The 23,206-nt window shown below is 41.4% G+C and overlaps 1 protein-coding gene across 1 annotated transcript in view; it reads right to left on the bottom strand.

Annotated features, from left to right (window-relative positions):
• REPS2 (RALBP1 associated Eps domain containing 2) overlaps positions 1-23,206 on the bottom strand; it is a 100,366-nt gene that overhangs the window by 10,745 nt on the left and 66,415 nt on the right. The window contains exon 14 of the mRNA XM_087758255.1: positions 9,316-9,380. Coding sequence (XP_087614381.1) covers positions 9,316-9,380 — 65 coding nt within the window. The remainder of the gene's footprint in view (positions 1-9,315; positions 9,381-23,206) is intronic.

A 23,206-nucleotide genomic window follows, 5' to 3' on the forward strand; every position in this document is an offset into this window, starting at 1 on the left:
CTCTACAATGTCAATTGCAAATAAGCAGGAAAACTGAAATCACAGTAAGAGAAAGGAGGGGGGGGGGAAGAAAAAAAAGAAAAAAACGCCAAACTTTTGCAGAACCCCCCAATTTTCTTTTAACAGTCCCATGGCAGGAGAATACTATTTTAAACTGAAGGGAACTGAAAAGGCAAAAAAGGATAAACTTTGTGTTCTGGTGGAAGCAAATATAAATTGGAGTGCTGATGACAAAAAGGGTACGATTTCAAAATTTCCAACAGTTTGGTATCGCAGCTCCTACTGATGCAAGATACATTTTTTACTAGCTGAGTGCTGTGATGTGGCTGTCAGCCGAACAGCTGTGGCCACCGCTGTGCTGCAGGGCCGTGGTACCCGCTGGCTGAGCTTGGGCCACAGGGCTGGCCGCTGCTCCCCGCTGCCGGGACGTGAGGGTGGCAAAGCTCAGCAGCCAGCAGGGCAGGGACTGGCTGGAGCAGGCAGGTGGTAAAAATAAATAGTTACATTTGACCAAAAAAAAAAAAAAAAAGGAAAAAAAAAAAAGAAAAAAAGAAAAAGAACTAGTTCTAGTGATGCAGTTCATGCATAATGAATAAAATCAAGTGACTGCCATGTCCCTAAAGTGCCCCCTAGTGGCATGTGGGACAGGCCATGTCTGAGTGTTTTGCTTAAAGGAGAGTACCAAAAAATAGCTGTCCGCACTATTCAGAGCCTGCAGACTGAGGCTGCCCCACGGGGTGGGCAAACAGCCGGTGCTGGGCACGGTAAGGCTCAGCTCTTTGGAGGGTCTCCTCTCCCCCTCATGCAGAAGCCAGGTCTACACATTAATGACCTGCCAGCAGAGCTACAAATTCTCCTCTACGAAAGATCTCCATTCCTCGGAGCGATGTGCCTCTGACACAAGTGCCCAAGCGTAAAAAAATCGGTATGCTGTTGCAGGGGATTTTGTTCAGGGACTGACAGCATCTAGCCCAAGCAAAAATCTTTTGTTTAACTGCAACATGCATTGATGCAAAGAAGGTTTGCTGATTCAGCTAACCCAACAAAGTCCTCTAGGCGAGGCCTGAGAGGCTTTACAAATACGTTTGCAAGCTGATGTCTCCCCACATGGATTTTAAAGGAAAAATAACTCCTGCTTCTTCTTCTGGCAAAGGTTCACAGGTTTCCTTCCCTTGACTGATTTGGACGTGGGGTAATAGCTAGTCCCTGTAGCCTTCTGGTCATGGGCAGAGTGAGACTGGCTCCAGGACACTCCAGTCCAAGCTCCTATAGTGGAGCGTAAGAAAAAGGTGATCCATCAGGAGCAGCTGAGGTGGGTTCCCTTTAGTTCTTCGTTGTTTTTATACCATGCTTAGCATAGTCTTTGGGCAACTTACTTCTCATTCAGAAATACAGAAATAAACTGCCTCCTTCATCACAGTAATAAATGTCTTTTAAGTTTTCCCACATCTTGGAAACTTCTCATCATTACATTAGGGTTTAAAATTCTTCACCACTGGTTTATAAAACAGAGATTACACATTATTCAACATGGTCTTCTAAAGGAAAATTCAGTTACAGTAGTTTAAAAGCGCTTAGAAGTGCACGTCATTCATGTCCACAGAATGGAGTAAGCTACTGACATAGGAAGTGCTGCCGTGCTGGTATGGCCGGGTCCACATCCAGGGTTACAGTAGCTGGGCAAAGAAAATCCTGCTCATATGTGCTACCAGCAGTGCAAAAGGGAGTTTGCAACCCAGGCCTAAGAGTATCTTGATTTTGGGAAGAAGAGTAAGTGACCACAGAAAAGAGCAGGACAGTGTCCTATTCCAAATCTCCTGAAGAGCTTCTCTTTGCAAAGACCAAGTCCAGTTATTAACAGACAGTACCTCCTTTCTCCCCAGCACAGTCTTTTATTTTCTAGGAATAGCCATATCCTCCTCATTCTTCCCCGCAGCAGATAAAACTGGCCAACAAAGTTTCTGTACATTGGCCACGGCCAGAGACCAACCTGTGGCCTACGGCCAATATTGAGCATTAGGACAGATAATTCCTCATTGTTAAGGAGAGCATTAGGAATTGCAAATGCTTATTATTTCATTGCACGATCCTTGACCAGCCATTCATAATCTCCTCACTGCCCCATGTGACGATACTTAACAGTACCTTTCTAAAAGAATATGTAATGCTCACTTAAGCACGAAGTGCTTCGAAAGCCTCAGATGAAAGATTTTCATAACTGCAGGAGAATGCATTACCTTAACAACTGGTTCTTCGCTTACATTTCCAGTTCTTTTGCTTTGCAATGCTGGATCACGTGCAGATTTCACACCCACTTTTCAACACAATCCATAACTGATCTTCCAGAACAGAAGGTCTATGCGGAGCTTTCCCATTTCTGTTACCTGAGAGCCTTTTTGCAAGAGGTGAAGTATATATTCAATCCTTCCCACAATTCAATCTTGCCCGCACTTATGCTCCAGGCTAACTTTACACATGGAAATAGTCCCATTGTATTCAATGGCACTACTCACAGAAATGAAATTATCTCCGTGCATCCATTGGAATAGCCCATAGTCATTACCTATACAGTGCCACTGCTTAGCTTTGCAAAAAAGTATTGAGAACAGCTTATCTGTAAGAAAAAGTAGGATACTAAATATGCTTAACGCTCAGTATGTGCCCATTGCAATCTTCTATCATCTCTACGCAAGTTCATTTAAGAGGTATTTTGCTCCTTTCTAACATTCATATTTTTGCGCTTAAAGCCAATTTCTAAGAAGTCAAGATGTCTCAATTCCAGTTTCTGCGAGTCTTGTGCATCCCACACAATCATCAATTCTTTTTATTGCTTGTTACAGAAACTGAAAATGATAAGACAGAAATAAAACCCATAGGGATGCAAATGCAACAAGCTGCCAGGGTCTTAGCGTGCTGCCTGCTTTCTTAGCGCTGTGCAGCCCTGAAGTTTTGATAAGCTTTTTCTTTCCCGGAGCTATCTGAGGGCTGGTGATAAGGTTGAGGAAAAAGGCAGTAAATACAAACAAATTGCTCCAATGTTCAGCCCATTCGCAAGGAAAGAATAGGACCCAGATGGAAGCATTAACAATCTGTTTTAATACTCCACTTCCACAAAACCCGATTAACGTAAGCTGGAAAGGGGTATGTGCATTCCACTAGAGATATAGGCGTTGGATTCTCAGCTTTTTTTGTTGTTGTTTTTACGACAAACGTGAAGCCAATTTCAAAATTTATTACAACGTATTTTAATTAAGATACTCGCCCTTCTTCCACTCTCCCAGAAACCTCTTTAGAAAGGATTTTATGGCATCCATCAACTACTCCCCAAATTCAATTTTAACTGTGCTACTTTCCACCACTTCTTAAACCATAATTTATTTTGTCTGTCTGTTTTAGATTTAATATATAATTTTCATGAGAGGAAGATAATCTACTTGTATTATATTAAAGTGGCAGATGGCAAAATCTTTCATGTTACAGAAGGCTTTCAGTTTTATTACAGACTTCTTCAGTACCTATTGCACTGATTACTGATAACATATGTTATTCTGCAGCCAAAACCGTGGAGATGATCAGAACATCCACCCTCTTCTTGGACAGTGTTTGTAAATGCAAGCGAAAAAAGGTATTCCTTCGGTTTAATATAAAACGGTTGTCTGAGAGAATACCATCATGTATACAAATAGTATGCTACCAAAAGCAAAATATTCACTTTTTTTTTAAATTTCTATAACAAAAGAGTTCATGCCTCTAAAGCTCCAGGTATCCTGCCAGCACTTGAAATTCCTCACATAATTTTAGAGTAAGAAGGTGCCTCCGTTGGCTGAACATTTTCTCCAAACAACTCCGTAACAGAGATAAGCAAACCCTACCTCATCCTCCATGTATCTCAGCTTTACCCAAAGACGTTGGCCGCGGGGGGACCCCCGGACCAGCTCCCGGCACGGAGCCTGCACGTGGCCATCCCACTCAGGAGGCTGAGCGGTCTCAGCAGGACGGAGGGGAGCCCTTCCCCACCTCTTGGCCTCGGAACCGCAGATCAGCATGGGCACGTGTAACTGACGGTTACGGACCCGGCCTGAGCGTACCCCACGCTCGTGGCTCTCCCTGGATTCCGCAGAACACGGAGGCATGTTAGTAGAGACAACTTCTTGAACTGGGTCCCAGTTTTCACTTGCAATTCTGGATGATGAATGGCCAAAAAGCTTCAAGGAATTATGAAGTATCGAGTAACACTTGGAGAGTGGAACATTCGGTATGTTAAAAAGAATAATATCTTTGCTTTCCAACACCATCAGGTGCCTGTGACTGGGTAGGGTGACCCACCTATCATCCCTCACAGCACTTTCTTTCCATGATTTCACCAAATCAATAACATCTAATGGTAATGATGGCCACTAAACTGACAGCCTAACTCTTGAGCTCATATAACAGTGAGATTTTAATCTTCAGAGCTGCAATGTACTCAGGATGTTTAAATTTTATAACATTAACAGCTGCCTACCTACTTCCACTTCACTTCACCACTTTGCCTTCATCCATAATTTCTCTTCAGCATCTGTCAAAACTACCAGTGTGGAACCAGTGGGAGAACCAGGTCCCAAGTCTCCAGAAATAAAAGTCCTGCACAAATCAGTGTGAACTTACAAAACCAACAGGCTGAATATTTAGACCCTGGGAAAAGAGACTAGGAACATCAGTTTTTTCAGCCAAGATATACAGGGTTTTCTTCCAGTCCCACTGTTTTTCAAATTGTTTTATGCCACACAGGCAGGATTGAAGATACGCCTTCATTACTGGACAGGAAGGTACTGAAATAGAGTAATTTAACTAAAGGAACGTTGATATAATTGGGCAATGTTGCAGATAGTGAGCTGATGTTGGATAAAATTCTAAAGTTATATTTGCTCTTCAGTGTTCATCCGTAATTCCTATTAGCATAAATACGCTACTAAATCTGCCACAGTAAACATCTGCAGTAAATGACTTCTGTAGGCTTAAAAGCCAACAGTAATAAAGTATTATTTTGTTTTCCATTAAAAAAAATAACAACAGAGGCTTATATGAGATGGGCATACACGTTTGGTTCCAGTGGAGTGCTATTCATGAGCAGCCAAAGTTACTTCCTATCTGAAATCTGTGTTGCTGCAAATCAGCTACATATGCTATTGCCTTCCTATCTTGATTCTTACTGCCTCCAAGTTACACAAATTTTTATCTACAGCTCTGGGTCCACACAGAAGTTTTGGGGCCACCTTTATGCCATTTCTCCTTGATGACTTAAGTTTACCATTAAACTAGGAATACGGGATCAGGAAAAATTACCCGAGCCACTGAATCCAGTCCTCTACAAGCCCAGAAAAAAAACACCGTAGGTATTTCAACAAGCTATAGGTTATCTGCTCTACATACCATCACTCGGGGTGGGGGGATGACAATGGGGATGACACAAAAAACCCTAAAAAATTTAAAAAACTTAAAACCCCTCAAAAATTAGGGAAAAAAAAAAAAAAGAGTGGAAAGCCATAACTATAGCATGTCAGTAGAAGTGAGCAAGAGAGGTAAGGCATTGCCAGTGTCCTATATGTCTGTACAATAGTTTGCAGCATATTAAATATTTATGGTCCAAAGAAATAGGGAAACTGATACAGATAAAATTATCCTTAAATCCAAGCAGCTACTGCGGACTTGCTAAGTGTGAGATGTGCTACTAGGGATTAGAGAAGGTGTCAGTGAAGTTACACACAGGCATATTGTACAAGGAAAACACTTTGAAATAACATACTATCCAAAACAAAACTCTAGTTTTCGTATAAGCCTGTTTCTATGCATAATCTTTCCAAATGCTCTTTATAGAATTTAGGCAGAACTTGAATTACTTTCTTTTTTTAATAGGAAAGCAACATGAATTGAGGATTCTAATAAAGCATTTCATACTGCATTTCACAGTGTCTTACTGGAAACATCAATTCAAAATGGCTTGCAGCACAGAGAGATACGGTTTGGCATTTGGGTTAAAAGATCATAAATTGGAGACATTGGTGTATCCACATTATGTAAACTTGCCTTTTGTCCATCTTTATTTATTACATTTATTTACAGTCACCATAGGGACCTCAGATGAAAGCACCGCTGCATCGGAGAAATATCTGGTGCAAGCTCTGAAGAAAACTTAGTATCAGCCCACAAACTGTATCCAAGTTGATACAACACCTATTTTGGCAATGGAGGAAAATCCCGAGGAGATGGAGCTACCATAGCCATTTAGAGGCCATCAAGAAGAAAGAAAAGCAGAGTTAATCCACCAACTCTAAAACCCATCGTAGAGGTACGAGGAGATGCAGTTGCACCTGTAAAGGTGTCTCCCCATCAGCAGTGTGGAACGGCGTGGGCTGGCAGCAGCAGCCCCGAGCAGAGAAGCCAGCCCCACGGCTATTTCCCCATAAACTGGCCAAGTTCTCACAGGATCCCAAGGCTCGAGCCTCTCACAGTGAGCCTGTGCATCCACCGAGCTCTGGAGTCAAGGCCACAGAAGTATTAGCTTTAAGTTTTACCTTGTGCTACACTCACCCAGGGATACAGTCCTTCTCCCTCGTTATTCAGCTGACTGCACTATGGAGGCAGAGTTGGATGTGGACATAATTTAATAAGTTTGTGATACGACTAGAGACATTTGGCACACTCTGAATAACCACTGTTTCAGTAACTTACTGAATTTGATTACCTTGGAGGTTCTGACAGGAAAAATAATGTTTTCCTAAAGGCTGAAACAAATTCTACCAAAATCAACAGCAACCCAGGACCAAAGTCAAGATGTCATTTCTATATTGCTATTGATTAAGCTCACAGAAGGACTTCTGCTCCACTGAAACGCAATACCTACCCCTTGATACCTCTCTTCTATGCGCTTTGGACCTTACATTCCATGAGCCCTTTAATCTCACTCTAAAGAGCCAACCGGGCTCTTCCAGGCTGCTTCTCAGCTATCCACAGAAAACTGTAGTCCTCAGAAGAAATGATTTCCCTCTCCTCCTCCATCAACTGATTTCCAAAGCTGAGCCAAAATAATCACACCACGAGCATACTTCCATGGTGCACAGCCACCTGAAATATGTGGGGCTCGCTTCATTTCCAAGCTACATTTGTCATTCACAGTGCTTAACTGCAGGAATATAGCAAAATGTTACGGCAATAAAAAAGGATTTTCAATAACATTGTTGAAAAATAAGTTAAAACAGAAATTTAAGAAGAGTTTGGTAAATCCTGAAACAGGAAAAAGCTGAATGTGTCATTTCAGTATCATGGCTTTTCTTCAGTTCTTGACCCTGCCTTGGTTTTGAAAGCAGATCCCTCCTTCCAACTTCTTCGTGCTCTTTAAATCAAGGGCCCCACTGGACTAATGTAATCCATATGCTTACTATTGCTTACATGCTATTCGTAAGGGTCAGCTCAGCTGAATTATGACCCCACCACACATACTTCCCTACTGTCTGTTACCTTTATCACAGAAAGGCATGCTTGGAGAAAAAAACAGAATGTGATGAGCATGAAGTTCACTATGTTTTCAAGAACTGTTTTTATGTACATTTTTGCTAGACATCAGAACAAGAATATTTTGATGAGGTATCTCATTAAATATCTTCAAAAAATCATCAGAAATAAATTGAGTAAATTTAAGTGATGCATGTAAGCAAAGCATCAGCTATATATTCATTACTGAGTAGACACAGAAGCCAGTTTTTCTTTCTTTCAGAAAACAGGCTTTTGTATTGGAAAGGATTGGATCAAGAATTTCACATGAGAATCTTCTTGTGTTCATCGTTTTAGAAAGGTCCTATATTCTGCATGGCCCAGTGTAGGATGAGCAGCTGGTTCAGTATTTGTGATGTGGTAAGGAAGCTGCTGGACATGCATAAATAAACTAACATCTCTCCTCACTGCCCTGCTAAGGAAACACTAATCAATCACAGGACAAGAAAAATGAACAATTAGCAGAACGTTGCTTGAAAACAATGTGGGGTTTTTTTCCCCCCAAGAACAGGATTTGTTTTATTTACTGCTTTTCCCAATGGCAGCAAGAGGGCTTGCAGTGCACCGAGCCGGCGCGCTGTGGCAAGTCCGAGCAGCGGCAGGAGGGCTGGGGCAGGTTGCAGCAGCAGCTGCTGTAGGCACACGGCAGGGAGCTGCATCGCAGGCTCAGGGGAAGCCAGAGGGAAACGCTGCTCTCTGGGGAGCATTAGACAAAACAGGAACGTGATGGGTGCCCTAAGGAGCATGTGGTGTTAGCAGCACAGCTAATGCCATGGTGACTCAGGGGAAGCACCCAAGTTCAAAGCAGAACGCTCTACAGTCCTCAAGGGAGAAACTAACTGCACTCAGATGCTAAAAAAGGCTGGGGAGAGGGAGAGAGCAATGAGCTGCTGGTGGAGCTGGGGGCAGCAACAAGCCTTTTATCATTTCTATCCTAAGCACTGTGCAGCAGGTGGTGTTCAACAGCAGACTTTTAAGAGTAGATCCAAAACTCAAGTGGGGACTGTTTCTGACCAAAGAAGGTGTCTCACCAAGTTTTTATATGTAATGGGCTGTTAGCTCCCCTATGGACTTGTTTTCTATTATTCACTTCACCTAAAGGAGTAATACATGAAGCATACTACCGCCTACGACTTAACAGAGCCAACAACATAAAAAGAACAAGACACTGATCCTCCATCATCTCCTAAAACATGAAGAAGTATCTGGATACAGATACACATGATTTAGTCAATTTGCATTGTGCTGTGGCTGTGTGATGCTCTAAAAACAAACACACAAAAATCCCATCCAGAAAACAAAACAAAAGCATGCCACTAATGGTTTGAAACTTAATAACATAACTGACAAGGCATTTGCTTCCTTTCAGCATTATTTTTCAAACCCATGGGTGAAAAATACTCTCTCATCCCATGGCTCCCTTAGCAGATGCCCTCTGAGCATTTGAAGCTTGAGAAGCAAATAGCAGGTATCAAGCCCATGCCTTTCAGGCATGAAACTCTTATTAGTAGACTAGCCTTACTAGCCTTTAATTTACAGTTTTGTCTAGTGGGTGCATGTCAGCTTCACTACAAAGAGATTTAATTAGTCTGTAATTTGACATTGCAACACACCAGCTAGACAGACCAATGAAGGACATGTATGGAACTGCAGAGCAAACAGCAGATTTGCATTAACTTGGAAGCAAGAACAACTGCCATGTCCAAGCCAACTTGCACTAACCACTGCAACAGTAACATAAATAAGCAAATAATACACAGGAAAGTGCTAAACCTTTGTCCATACCTGAGATACAGAAGGTCGAGGGGGCAGTGCAGGTGGTGGTGGGGGCAGCCAGCCAGACCTCGCAGCTGAACAGTGAGAAAAGAAGCGGAAAAAAAAAAGACAAACAAAACCACGTTAATTTAATTCCAAATAAAACCAGATTTCCATGATAATTCCTAGTGAAGAGGCAGTATTCAACATTTTAATAACATAAACCAAACTTGATTTTTATTGAGCAAATCCTGTTGAAATAACTTCATGAGTAGTGAATGAGCAGTGATTTAATTGCTGTAAAAGCCCACAATGTTATGACAAAAAGCAGAGATGGAAGCCAGTCAGCCACGAAAGTTATAGCTAAAGCAATCCAATTCTAGTTAAAGAACCCCAGAAACAGGGTCTACTTGTCCTTGGGACTTTGCTCTTTGTCATTTACATTATTGCCTTTTTTAAAAGTGATGCTTTAGCATACAATGTAGACATTAGTGTTCACTCCAGATAAAACACGCTATGTGATGGAGCACAGCCTTAAAAAGAAAACATCTGCCATGGAATTAATAGGACAAAAGCATAAACGAACCAAAAAGAAATCAATTTCTTTGGCTTTATATTTTGTATTTGCATGTTATTACTCTTGGAGGAATTTCAGAGGGAGGAAGAGAATTAAGGAGAGGAATACAAACCCTAATGGTCAGTTCAGGCCCCTTTAACATAACGCAACGTCAGCTTTTAGTTTGAGCCAGCACAAAGGGAGGGTAACAATCACGTAGGTCTGGCCACTGTATTTCTCAGTTTCCTTAAAACACCTAAAACCCATCAAGGGACAAAACTACAGGACAGATGATGGCTTCCAAAGGCAGCTGCAGAGAGGAGGTGTAGGCTAGCACAGAGACACCAACCAGGACTGGTGGGAGTCCTCAGGTGGGTTACTCTCCCCAAGCTCCTGTTGCGCTGAGTGCTCAGCACTTGCACCGGCAAAGACATCAGACAGTCCATCTTGCACTGGTGGTTACTTGTATAGCAAAAAACTCCAACAATATTAAACTTAGAAATGCCTTTTACCACAATAATGCTAAGCAAGCAATTACTTTTATACACTTTTTATTTTCATGTATATTTTAAAAAGCCACAAAGACCATTACAAGCCCTGTTGTGGCTTAGGTATTTACATATTTTATACACCAAGTCTAAAAATGTCCACACAGTTAAAAATACAGAGACAAAAGATATTAGCCATTAAGGACAACAGTGACATGAGAGTAAAAATGTGTGGGTGAAAACATTGAGAACAGTCATATTGACTATATACAGCTCGAGAGAAGCTTATAACACATTGGGGTTTTTTACATCTTCTGTATCATCATCTCTTGAATCAAAATGAAGCCTAATATCACTGCACACAATGCCAAGGAGAGAGGTAGAACAACTAAAACCCAACTTACGTTAAGCAAGGGAGACACTAACACACCTACAGGTCTAAGAGAGATTTGAAAAAACACGGTCATTAGGATCCTTCCTCTTGCATTGAATTAGTTCTGTTTATAAGGCCACTGCAATACCAGTACGATGTCATCACTACATTCTCCACCTCTTCTGTGCAACTAACCTTTAGAAAGGAAGAGCAGAGTAAGAAACCTTCCTTTCCTTTAGTCTGAACTTCAGGTGATTTCATTTATCTAAGCACTGGCAGTGGCTTTGGCAATTACAGCTAATAAAAATATCTGAAAACACCATCTAACTCAAACACCAGTGCTCTGTAGGTCCATCAGCTGTATGCTGTAATAGCGGACAAGTATGTATGCTCCACGCGATACGTTTATCTTCAGGAAACCTTGTGGTAGCTGTGCTGCGATGCTCCATGGAAAACACCTGCATGCACCTTACCCTCCCACCACCGCCGGTGATTATCACCGCGAGGGTATCATCTCTGCTCTCCAAACAGCTCTAATGTCATGAGGGAGCACAAATCACGCACACTTCCTAACAAGCCCCTGGCAGCCCAAACATGAAGCTATGGAGTGCACTGCTGCCACGAGCACCAGGGTCCCTGGGAAGGGACATGTGGAGCCAGAGTCAGCAGTGCTGCAGGCAGGCACCAGCCCCAGCGGCTCCCTTGCCCTTCCAAACATACACAGCCACCTCCAGCGTTCATCATCTTTGTATGTGCTGGCTTACGCTCCAGCAGGCCCTCAAAAGTTTTACTGCAACAGCTGCATCCATTGACAACTGGCCTCAACTTCAACTCTAGCAGATACAACACTTACTGTCCTTGCTCCCTGATTCTTCAAACCCAGTGATATACCTAGAAAAGCAGCAGCATAGTCTTTATGCAGAAAGGTGCTGGGCTTGCTGGAAAAGCAGCTCCTAAAGTGGTTGCACACACTGTGAAACCCCAGAAGTCTCCTGGGATTTGGCCCACAAAATTCCAAAGACAAAAGTAATTTTTCTGTAAGATGGTCAAATTAAAAAAAAAAAACAACAAAAAACAAAAAACCCCAAAAACACACAAAACAAACAAACCAAAAAACCCATCCCCAAAAAACCCGCTTCTTCAGCTTTCAAAATGCAACATATATGAATTAAAGAAGTTAGATGCTTACACCACGTGCATTGGACCCAGTTTCCTCTTTTTAATCCTACAAATTCTAACTCAAGCTATTCATCAAATACTCATAAAATTCCTGCTGTTGCAGAACATCTTTGGCTTGTTAGAAGGAAATCATGCTTATGTGAGCACAATTGCTGGACAAAAGTGAGTTGACTTTTGAGGACTCATAACAACTTATAAAAAAAACTTCACTTTTTTTTCCCCATAGGGCAATGAAAAAAAATTTAATGATAGATACCGCAAGCTTCAGCATTCTCTAGTGTCACTACCCTAAAAGAGGGCAATATTAACAGACATGCATAGGGGTTTATGTGTATCAGGAGGTGACTTGTAATATTAGGGTATTCCAGAGCGCCTGCCTTCCTGGGAGACTGTCCCACACAGATCGGCTCTTGCTGTTACAGATGGCATCACTATGCTAGCTCTGAAAGCGAACCCAAGTACAGGGGGAGGTCTCTTTCCAAAATGAAAACAAGTACCCTGGGACCGAGGAGCAAACAAATGTCTTATTTCCAGATGCACACCCCAGAACTGGGATAAGCTGCACGCCATCGCTCTTTGAAAACAAGTCTTCACACCCTGCACAAAAGCAGAGGGAGCTGGAAGGAGCGGGACGAGCCTCACACAGGTCGCCTCGTTACTGAGCAGCTTGGTGGCATTCACACCAGGGTGAGCAATGTACAGCAAATCTCAGAGACAGCACTGTGGAGAGGCCATACAGGTACTAGCAATATAGATTTAAGTATATCCAGTATCCATATCACATGTATTCCTGTAAATGACAGCATTTTCAAGCACTAGTTACTCCCACAAAGATAGTGATAAGGCTTTCAGTTGAAAAATCATGGCTCTTTACTTAGCATGTTTACACTTTAAGACAGATTATCTGCATGGAAAGCTTCCAGGACCGTTTTTCTGCCCTATTTTGGCAATTACAAAGGTCTGATAGCACTAACAGGACACCATACTAGATAAAAAACCTAGGTTTTTCCAATCGGAAGCTAGATTAATATTTGAAAACAAACACCAGGCTGTAATGCTACACTGAGAACAGGCCATGCCATCCCATCTGGCCATGCTGCTCTGCCTCCAGCCTCCCTAGCAAACAACACAAATCCTCAGCACTTTCATTACCCACAGCAGTGAAAAATATCAATCATGGTGACCATCCAAGTAGCTCCTTTACTTGACTTATTTGATCTAGGAAGAGGAAACCAAGGGAAAACATGAAATTATCATGGTCCAGTCAAACCTATTGGAAGGAGGTCTTTAGCTCACCAAGCACAGCAGCAGGGGAGGATGCCAAAATTAGGGTGGAACAAATTTGGGCCCTTGGGATCTTTTAGAGCAACCTGTAAGACCAACATGCTGCACCTCTTTCACCCAATGATAGTCACTTGTCCTCTTGTTTCTTAGTATTGAAGAAAACTGCCATAATACACTGAGCTGCTGGGTGTATGCTATTTTTGAAAACTAATTAATAATAGAACAGCAGCATATAAAACTACATTTCCTGAAACATTTCCATGTCAAGTACTTGATTTCATTTTCCTTCTTTATAGCTGTCTTCCTTCTTAGTTTTATAAGTCTATCACTTTACCCTGGGTATCACCTCAGACAAGTTAGAGATGTTGGGTAAAACAAACAAACAAACAAACAAACAAACAAAAACTGTACTCCTCCTTCACATCTGAATTGAACACTTTCATAAGCAGTGCCCTGAAAGAGGATGGTTTTCCTGGGTCAAGGGCCATTTTGTACCTTTCTAGCCAAAGCAAAACTAGATACTGCCCAACAAAGGAGGCTGACGTCATCTCACGTCAAAACCCTACACACCTTTCATCAACACGATCAAAAGGACACACAGAGTTTGGTCACTCCTCTTACTTCAGTCACCATTCCCAAAGGGAGAAAGAGGCTCGAGTTTCTCAGCTCACACAAAGGGTGCAGCCCTAACCAAACCCAACCTAAATCCAGGCTGACCTGGATCCAGACAGCTGATACCCAGGTTCTTGCTTCTGTTCTGCTTCCCCACGACCACCACCCCTTCTGCAATTGGGTGGGAACAATCCAGGGACTTAAATTGGGAGAAAATTCTGATAGGGTTCCTCGGTAGAGTCTGGCTGATGTGTTTGGTATTTTTCAAGTGGATGCTACAGCACTCTTGGATCAAGGGAGAGGCTGGCTGACGGCAGATTTACATCAGTTTATGCTGCTTCAGAGTGCTTAGCTTCCAGGTCAGATTTAACAAAAGATCAGTCAATTACTTTTGTCAGGAAGCAAAGGATCTGCAGAAGATTGGTTGACAGCCGCCTGAACATGAGCCAGCAGTGTGCTCAGGTGGCCAAGAGGGCCAAAGGCATCCTGGCTCGTCTCAGGAATAGTGTGGCCAGCAGGACCAGGGAGGTGATAGCGCCCCTGTACTCGGCACTGGTGAGGCCGCACCTTGAGTACTGTGTTCAGTTTTGGGCCCCTCACTACAAGACGGACATCAAGGTGCTGGAGCATCTCCAAAGAACGGCAACGAAGCTGGTGAAGGGCCTAGAGCACAAGTCTTAGGAGGAGCGGCTGAGGCAACTGGGGTTGTTTAGCCTGGAGAAAAGGAGGCTGAGGGGAGACCTTATTGCTCTCTACAACTACCTGAAAGGAGGTTGTAGCAAGGTGGGGGTTGGTCTCTTCTCCCTAGTAACAAGTGATAGGACAAGAGGAAACAGCCTCAAGCTGGGCCAGGGGAGGTTTAGGTTGGATATTAGGAAAAATTTCTTCACCGAAAGGGTAGTCAGGCACTGGAACAGGCTGCCCAGGGAAGTGGTTGAGTCTCCATCCCTGGAGGTATTTAAAAGATGGGTAGACGTGGTGCTCGAGGACATGGTTTAGTGGTGGACTTGGCAGTGCTAGGTTAACGGTGGGACTCAATGATCTTAAGGGTCTTTTTCAACCTTAATGATTCTATGATTCTATAAGATAAGCCAACAGAATTAATTATTCTTCAGTTCCCCAAACTACCTAAGGCTTCGGTTCCTTAGGTAGTTTGGGAAGCCAGCATTTTCACCCTTTCACTCTGACGCTATTTTGGAGAGGTTTTTGAGATACTTTTCCTGCTTCGGTTGCCAAAGGCAGACTGCAGAAGAGTTCTGTGTCTAAGCTGGTTTCTGTTTACCTCTGTCTTACAAAACTTCCCTTCTTGTTCACTGAAATTGGTACTTGGATATCCCATAATACCATTCTCTGTACTCCTTCATTTATTTACATTCCCGACAACAGCATTAGTAAGGTGATTGTGAAATAACTGTTTTTCAAGAGATCTGATTTATTAGTTCTCACTACTATGCCTGCAGAAAGCTGCAACAAGAGAAAAAAAATTGAAGCCGTAGCCAGGAATGTAAATTTCATGAAGGATTCTAGTAAGGTGGTTGTGAAATACCTAATTAGCCAGGCACCTGTTTCAATAATTCTTACTAATATCTCGTCAGAAGGTAATAGCAATGCGAAAAAAGATTTTAGACTCCTGATACTGATTTTGTTATCAGGTTTGTAGAAAGACTGTAGAAAGCATCTTCAGTGCCAGAATAACCTTGCTTCTCACAGTTAGTTTTGGGAAACTGCTCAGCAGCAAAGCTTCGTGCGTCACAGCAGGTGATGCACACACCTGATGTCACAGACACGCTCTTGTTACAGGAGAGTTTCATGTGCTAACCATACAGAACATCAGTCGTACCTCGACTGCATGGAAAATTACCCAAGTACTTCCCAAGCGATTAGGAAGAGATATAGCCAGACCTTAAGCAATTAATGCTTCTGCAGTATGAACTCGCAGGTGTGACTTCATTTAGGACACTGGTGTGCTTAAATATTTGATGGGTCACTTCCAAATCAAACAAGCAAGACACTATTAAAGGTGTTTTTTATGATGTCTTTTTTTAACACCCTGTCCATGAAATTCAGCATGTTTTATGTAAAAGCCATAAACCTGATTTTTTTTTTTTAAACACCTATTTTCTGTTTTGTGTCATATATCCACAACATCGGTATTTTTTACTTCCTGTCCCTCATTTTCCCTAAACCACTCCATTTTCTAGTTACTGTTTTCTCTACCGCTTCCTTTTCTGTGTGTTTCTATTTGGGGACTGTTTCTCCCTCCTACCTCCCCCCTTAAACAAAACTATTCATAATTTTGTTCCCCCTCACTTCACGTTTAGCTTCATTCTCTACCCACAGGGAGGCACAGTCCCTCCACCTACCTCCCACAGGTCCATGCTGCCAGAGCTTCTCACCTCTGGAAATCCCAGTGGGAGTGCTGGAGGCTCTGGCACTTGCTGCCTGTGCCCATTTCCGACACAGATCAACTTGGAGCAGGCACATGGGAGCCGGGAAGAGCAATGAGCTACCACCCACCACCCCTCCAGTCCCACTTGCTGCTCAGACACCACTTCTTGAGGACATCTGCATCTCCAGGGTCTCCCCCACAATGGAGGCAACTTGTCCCCCTGTTCCGCATGAGAAATAGAAAATCTTCTCTTGTTTAACATGTAAAGCTGTTCTACGATGGACCAACATTTTTTTCATGGACAGAGTAACGCACATGGGATCATGCATATAAGTCAGTGGGGCTGGTAGGGCCAGTCGAGAACATTTCAACCTTAATAATTTTCAATAGAAAAGAGGTTTCAGATTAAAATTTCATTTTTAGCAACGGGAGACAGAATGAAAACAGATGCAAACCATTCCCAAATCCCACAAAGACAAGAGATAAGATTAGAAAAATGAGGAAAAATAATTTAAAAGAAGTTGCATTTACACAAATTGTCAAGGAACAGTTACACTTGAAAGGCTGGTAAAGATTTACCCCAGTTTGCATAGACGTAGTCTCTGGACTCAGCTCTTAGAGATGGACATAAAAATTTAAAAATCTAAAAATGCAGGAATATGTTACCCCATCAGATTCCTATCATGTAATAACCATTCATCCATTTATGTCCTCACTATTGTCTCCAGCCTATTCAACCTTAATTATGCCCTTGTCCATTTCAGCGAAGAAATAAGTTACATAGTTGTAAACACATAAATCCTTCATAAAAAATTCTAAAAGGCTGAGAGGCATAAAATTCTTCCATTCAAATCAGAGGGAAGACATTCATATTTTATTCAGAATAAGCTCAGTTCAGTGATCACATATATTCTGAAGGGAAATAGGACTAGAAAAAAACAGCAGGTCCAGTAAGAGATCAGGAGCTGAGTTCCAAAAGAAAAAAATCTATTCTCTATCTAAAAAAAAAAAAAAAAAAGACTTCGCAACATTTACGTTAAGAAAGCATTTCACAGTGCAATTTTCATTGCAGTGATACACTACCGGAGAAGAGTACGAATAGCAGCTCAATTTTGTGTTCTCTATGGTTTATGCATAAAAGACATTTTTAATTTAAATTGCAATTGTTGTTACAACCCTTACAACCAAAGATATTAAATGGACTCTGCACTCTTAACTCAATGAAGCTGGCAACATTAGAGCTCTTGTATACTGTGCAAACAAAATGGCATATTTTACTGATGGTATTTGCCATTATCGCTATTCTAAAATAAAGGTCCTTCAGAACTGTCATCTTCCTGATTTAATGTTTTGGTCTGATTAATAAACACAACACAGTAACATGCAAGACCACATAGTACTACAGCATGAGTAAAATCCAACCCTATTACCCAAGAAAGTAGCTGGATTTTAATAAATCAAGACCAACACAAGAGCAATGAGAGGAAGAGGTCCTGAAAATTAATTACTTAATTAAATTCACTGTGATCTAAATTCAGCATAAAAAAGGGCATCACTGTTCCAGGTTCCCCTTGTCACTTCAGCTTTGAACCAAAAAGTTAGTTGAGAAATCTGTATTTATGGTAACACAAACAACATAACCTCCTGCATAACCCCTTAAAAGCTTGCCTATAGTAACTAAGACTTGCAGACAGCTAACCTCAATAGATACAGATATTTCCTAGCAAATACAATTAAGCATAAAAGAATACAGAAGATAATGCAGTAATCACACTTACCTAGGTTAACTTTGACAGGTTTTTTAGTACCCAGTTCCATGTGCCCAAAAGGGAAAGTCACCTGCATTTGGCTCACTAAGCTAAAAATAGGATGCAGCTGAAAACAGCTGAAAACAGTATTAGGGTAACTATTTGGACCTGTTTGTATCAAAAAGTCTATGACAATGGAGCAACAATAATTTTAATTCTCCAAATCCTCTTTCCTACACAATTACAGAACTGTTTCATTTGATACGTGGACTGAAAACATTCAGAAATACATAAAATTTGGCTGTGATTGGGCAAACATGAAAAACAAAAGACATCTCAACACACACTTACTACTCAGAAATCTCCACACTTGGCAAATAAAACCCACCAAGCCTGTACGTTCAAGGAAATGTTGTGTTCATTGAATGAAGTAATGAAGGTTTGATGAAGTAAAGGAAGTAATGAAGACCCTTCTTCAGAGGTATGAAAAAGAGGATAAAATGTGATGCTGAACACCAGTCTTCCTGTAGCACTAACAAAAACGAAAGGGTGCAGACAGAAGTTTGTACTGACTGAGTCTTACAATAAAAGTACCACTTCAAACTGTGTGGGAAACGTGTCTACGAAGGCATACAGAAGGGATGTGGGGACACGTTTATATCACTTACGGGAATGCTGATGCACACCAATAAATCTGTTCCCTTGTTCCTTTTCTGTGAACACTACACTTAGAGCAGAGGGGATGTTTTCTTGTTTGGCAGCCATCGCTAACCCAGCAGAGATAAGTAGAGGTTACAGATCTGACTGTAGTTACGAGAACATCATCTGTAACAGAAAACACTGCACTTACAATAAAATGCTAGTTGTGTTTTCCTCTTACCCAGTGTGGCACTTAACACCTCATATTTTACAAGTGAGAAAAACCCAAAAATACTAGCCCCACATTGCTGGCTGAAACCAGCACATCCAAAGGAGCAAATCCAGGTTACAGTGAGTATTTGCTTACAAGCTGACTTAAGAAATGGTGCCTGCATTCCACATGTTCTTCTGCACGGACAGCCACAGCAGGAGCGGGTTTCAAAAGCAAATGAGTGCTGAAAACCTTCAGTCAAAAATTCATTTGTAAATAGTTATATGGCTGTTTTGACGAATTACACAGAGATATTCAATCTGCTTCCATATCAACTTGAAACTACACTGTTTATGACAAATTTGTTGTTTCATCAAAGCAAATTTCCTTTTCCAAACAAGTATCCTTTGTTCAACAGAACTGTTAATTAAAAGACGTTATGCAATTCAGAAATGAAACTAAATGGGAAATGAAATGTATTTCAGAGGCATGTGTACCAATCTAACAAGACCCAGACTGCTGTCACTGCCTATAATTGCCCAGAAGTAAATTCTTTAGTAGTTGTCATGGGCAGAAAACGTAACTGAGCAGAATGCCAGAAGACAATGGATGCATTTTTGGGTTTTAATACTTAAGCTGAGACTTGCTCCAGTCCCAGTGCTACCCCAAGGCAGACCCTAGCTTACTGCTGCTGTTGAGGGTAAAAGGTGGCTGGGGGCCCTGCTGCAGGACCGCTGGGCTCCAAGTTGCAGTAATTTTGGCCCCCTCAATACCTGCTCCCTCACCCAGACCGCAGGACAGATGGAAGGGAGCACGAGGAGCCCAGAGAGCAACTAATTCTGCAAATGACCTTTGTGAATAATGCAGGAAAGCTTTGTGGGCCACAGGCTCCCAGGTCTTACTCTGGGAGCTCTTGGCTTGTATCTGACTAGATGGTGAGCTAGAGAAGAAATGAAGATATAAACGAGGTCATATATGCATTTGAACTGACGTTTTTGTTTCTACTTAAAACCTGCTGTTGTCTTTCCAGAAACGCATAAAACCTAGCCAAGTATTTTCTTAATATGTACACAGGCCAAATGCCAGAGATTATATATTAAACAAAAAGAAATACATTGAGAATCTAGCAGTACTGCATTTTTCTCAGATGCTCTCTTAACATCTCTTAACAGAAATTCACATACGGACATTTCAGAAGGTGGGGCCTTTCAACAAGTTCTCTTCGTTTTTTATGTTTTTCCTGGGTAACACTAGTTACAGCGTCCCAGAAGAGTGCAGCTATGGAGTATGAATGAAGACGCTTCCTTCAAGTGCAGTTATGTCGCAATTTAACAATTTTAAAGCACAGTTTCTGTGGGTAATGCATTGCTGGACATCCCAGCCGTCACTGATAAATGTTCTCTGTATATACTTGCCAGGAGAGGGGCATCATAAGATGGTGGCAAACATGATATAGCAGCAGTAAATGAAAAACAAACAAAAACAACCCCCCAAAAAAACAGTGCCTGCAACAAGGACCTGTCACAGTCTGTGGCTGAATTTACTTTAAGAAAAGAGATTTTTCTTCTTCTGCCCTTTAAAAATGAAATAAACAAAAGAATGGTCCAAACCATTGATGGCTTTACAATTAAAGAAGTGATACCTACAGATCAACATGACCAACGAGGAACTGAAAATAAAACTCAATACTACTGAGCACTCCTTTGCAGGTGTGGGAGCAGATTATCCACCAAACTCCCCAAACCAGAATTATTTCTGAACAAGAGTAAGTAGGACAAAAACTAATGTACCAAAATGGGAATATTCTAATCACGTTGGATATACCCTGAAAGCTATTAAAACGGTTGATCTTACAGTCTGGTTTTCTGTATTGACACTAGGCAATACAGTGATGCTAGAAGAGATGGTCATTCCAGCTAATTTTTCTGGTTCAGCTCTGACAATGAGACTATTTTTGAAAACGTAGGAAGGCAGGCAGGGAGAAAACATAAAGCAAAAATTCAGTCAAGGGTACGTCAGGACAAAGTAATCAACTGACCTGTGGATAGAAACACATCAGGTTTGATATTTATGCCAGGCTATATTATCCCAATAGCCAAGAAACCTAAACAGTACATTGCCACTACGTCATCTGTATTGTAAATCTGTAACTGTATCTTCTGATGGCAGATGGAAACTATTCTAACTTCATTTTTTATACTGTCAGCAGAAATAAGAATACAGCTTGTTATTATACAACTGTGTGCAATTTACTTCACGCAAACACGCACACACACTTTCTTGTTGGCGAGGCTCTTTGGTTCAAGGTGACAGTGCTCAATCCCTCTGTCTTCCTACAAACCGTCTTTTTAGAAAGCGCAAAGTGCACCTCCATAGAGAGTTTGGCTCCAAAACAATGACCGCTCCCTGAGAAAGAACTGTCTCTAGATGAAAAAGGTATCCGAAAATGATGAGACTGGAATTTCTACTGAGAAGCAAGATCAGTAGGGAAAAGGATGAAAAAAAAGATGAAAAAAAGTTAAGTAATCAAAACAAGAGAAGTGGAAGAAAAGAAAGCGGCTGTATAAAAATCACATTATCAATAGGATGTTGCAGAATAACAACTATTTAGGGCTTAATGACAGAAAAGAGCATGCACATGTTTCTTCACAGAAAGAAGAACTGAAAATATGATTTCCAGTGCCGACATTTTACTTCAAAGCAGAGCAAGGTAAATGCACGATGGTGCTTGGGTGCGCTGGGATGGGTTGATTTAATCCCCTCCTCCTGATGACGCAGATTTATTTGAACAGGAACCCTTCTTCGAGGTGGGCTACAAATTGTTTAACAAGTTCTTCCTTGAATCCTCCAGGGGTACAAAATCCTTCTTATTCTTTCCCAATGAGTATTTACATTTTTGACTCAAAATAGAACAGCTCCATTAGAGGAAGATGACCACCACAAATATTTAGCATTGCCATCGGGGGACATCCAAGAGAGCAAAAAATGACAGGCCAACACCCTGCAGGTACAGGAGGAAGCTGAACCTCTGGGAGACCTTCCACATTTCTGCAATTTGGTAGCACACTATATTTCAGGTCTTGTCAACCTAGAGCCAATTTTTGTTCCAACTATAAATAGCCATAAATTTGAACCGAACATGAAGAACAGTTTTAGGGTGACCCAAGCACTTTCTTTTTTTGTAAGCTTATCCTTACTTAATTGCCCCATTTCCAGCAAGGAAACCCTCCAAAAAGTATTGACAGGACGAGTTATTCTTTCCTGCACTCACTATAACACTGTCAGTTTGTTAAGCTGCCCAGGAGAAATTGTTACTTTACTTCAAAAGTAATGGTGGCTTTCAAAACTATTTCCATTTCAAAAGCAAGATGTTACTTTTCATTCGCAGAAAGACTTCTTTGAGAATTTACATTCTCCTTTCATTTGTGTTCCAAGAGAAACAGATATCCAAGTTTATTTCCTTCCAGTTATACTATTTATCTGGATTCTGAGAGGATTTGCTGCCTTAGAAAATGTGTACTTGGGTCTGTTTGGTGTTTTATTTTGATGTATAATGAAATCAGAATTGGAAGCAACATCCCTGAACAGGAACCACAGTGAAAGATCAGGAATTGCTTCTCTGTGTAAGGCCGAAAAAAAAAATAAAATATTTATTCCTATTGAGTTTCAGAGTTCAGCACACATAGCAGGCCCCTTGAATTCTGTATGGTGTTTGCACAAAAATACCCTCCCATATAGCAAGAGGTGAAACTTTTTCTTTTCTACTCCAACAACCACATTAGAGAGCCCAGTTAAAACATTCCTTGACACAGTCAAACCTTGGCTTTCTTCTGAAGCATAAACATGACCGTGTTTAACCTAGTCCTTGAGTCAGATGATTGGTGTGCACCGCATAACGCTCTGGTCTGGTTCAAGGGCACTGCTAAAGCACAGCGATGCAGGGTGACTGCTGCCCTGAACAAACAGCTCCTCTTTCCACCACTCACTGTGCAAGGCAAAAGCAATGCTCAAACACTAACCCGCTCGAGAGCAGTTTTCTTTCAGTTCACTCCAGCTACTATTCTACTTTTTTTTTCCTCTCCCCTCAACATGCACCTGTGTCAAATTACCCTTTCTTTTTACTCAAAGAATGGTTTCTGATTGCCCCCATGCATATGGAAGACTTTAACATCAAAAATGTTTGCATGCGAGAAATTTCAGTTTCTCCCAGTTGAACATTAAGGGTTTTCTTCCTGCTTCTGAACTACGAAAAATAAATAGTAATAAAAATCAAATATATTGTAGTTATTGCTGAGAACAGTCTAAACAGCCCGACTAGTTATAAACAGTCAGTGATGACAGACTACCCTATGTTAAGCTTCCCATTATTGTGCCAGAAAACATTATAATCACCTTAATTACAGCAACAGTGATTTTTCCCCTCAGTGGCCATGTAATGCAAG

Source organism: Nipponia nippon, unplaced genomic scaffold (genome assembly GCF_047370975.1).
Source record: "Nipponia nippon isolate SJK-2023a ecotype South Korea unplaced genomic scaffold, ASM4737097v1 scaffold_2, whole genome shotgun sequence".
NCBI classification, from domain to species: Eukaryota; Metazoa; Chordata; class Aves; order Pelecaniformes; family Threskiornithidae; genus Nipponia; species Nipponia nippon.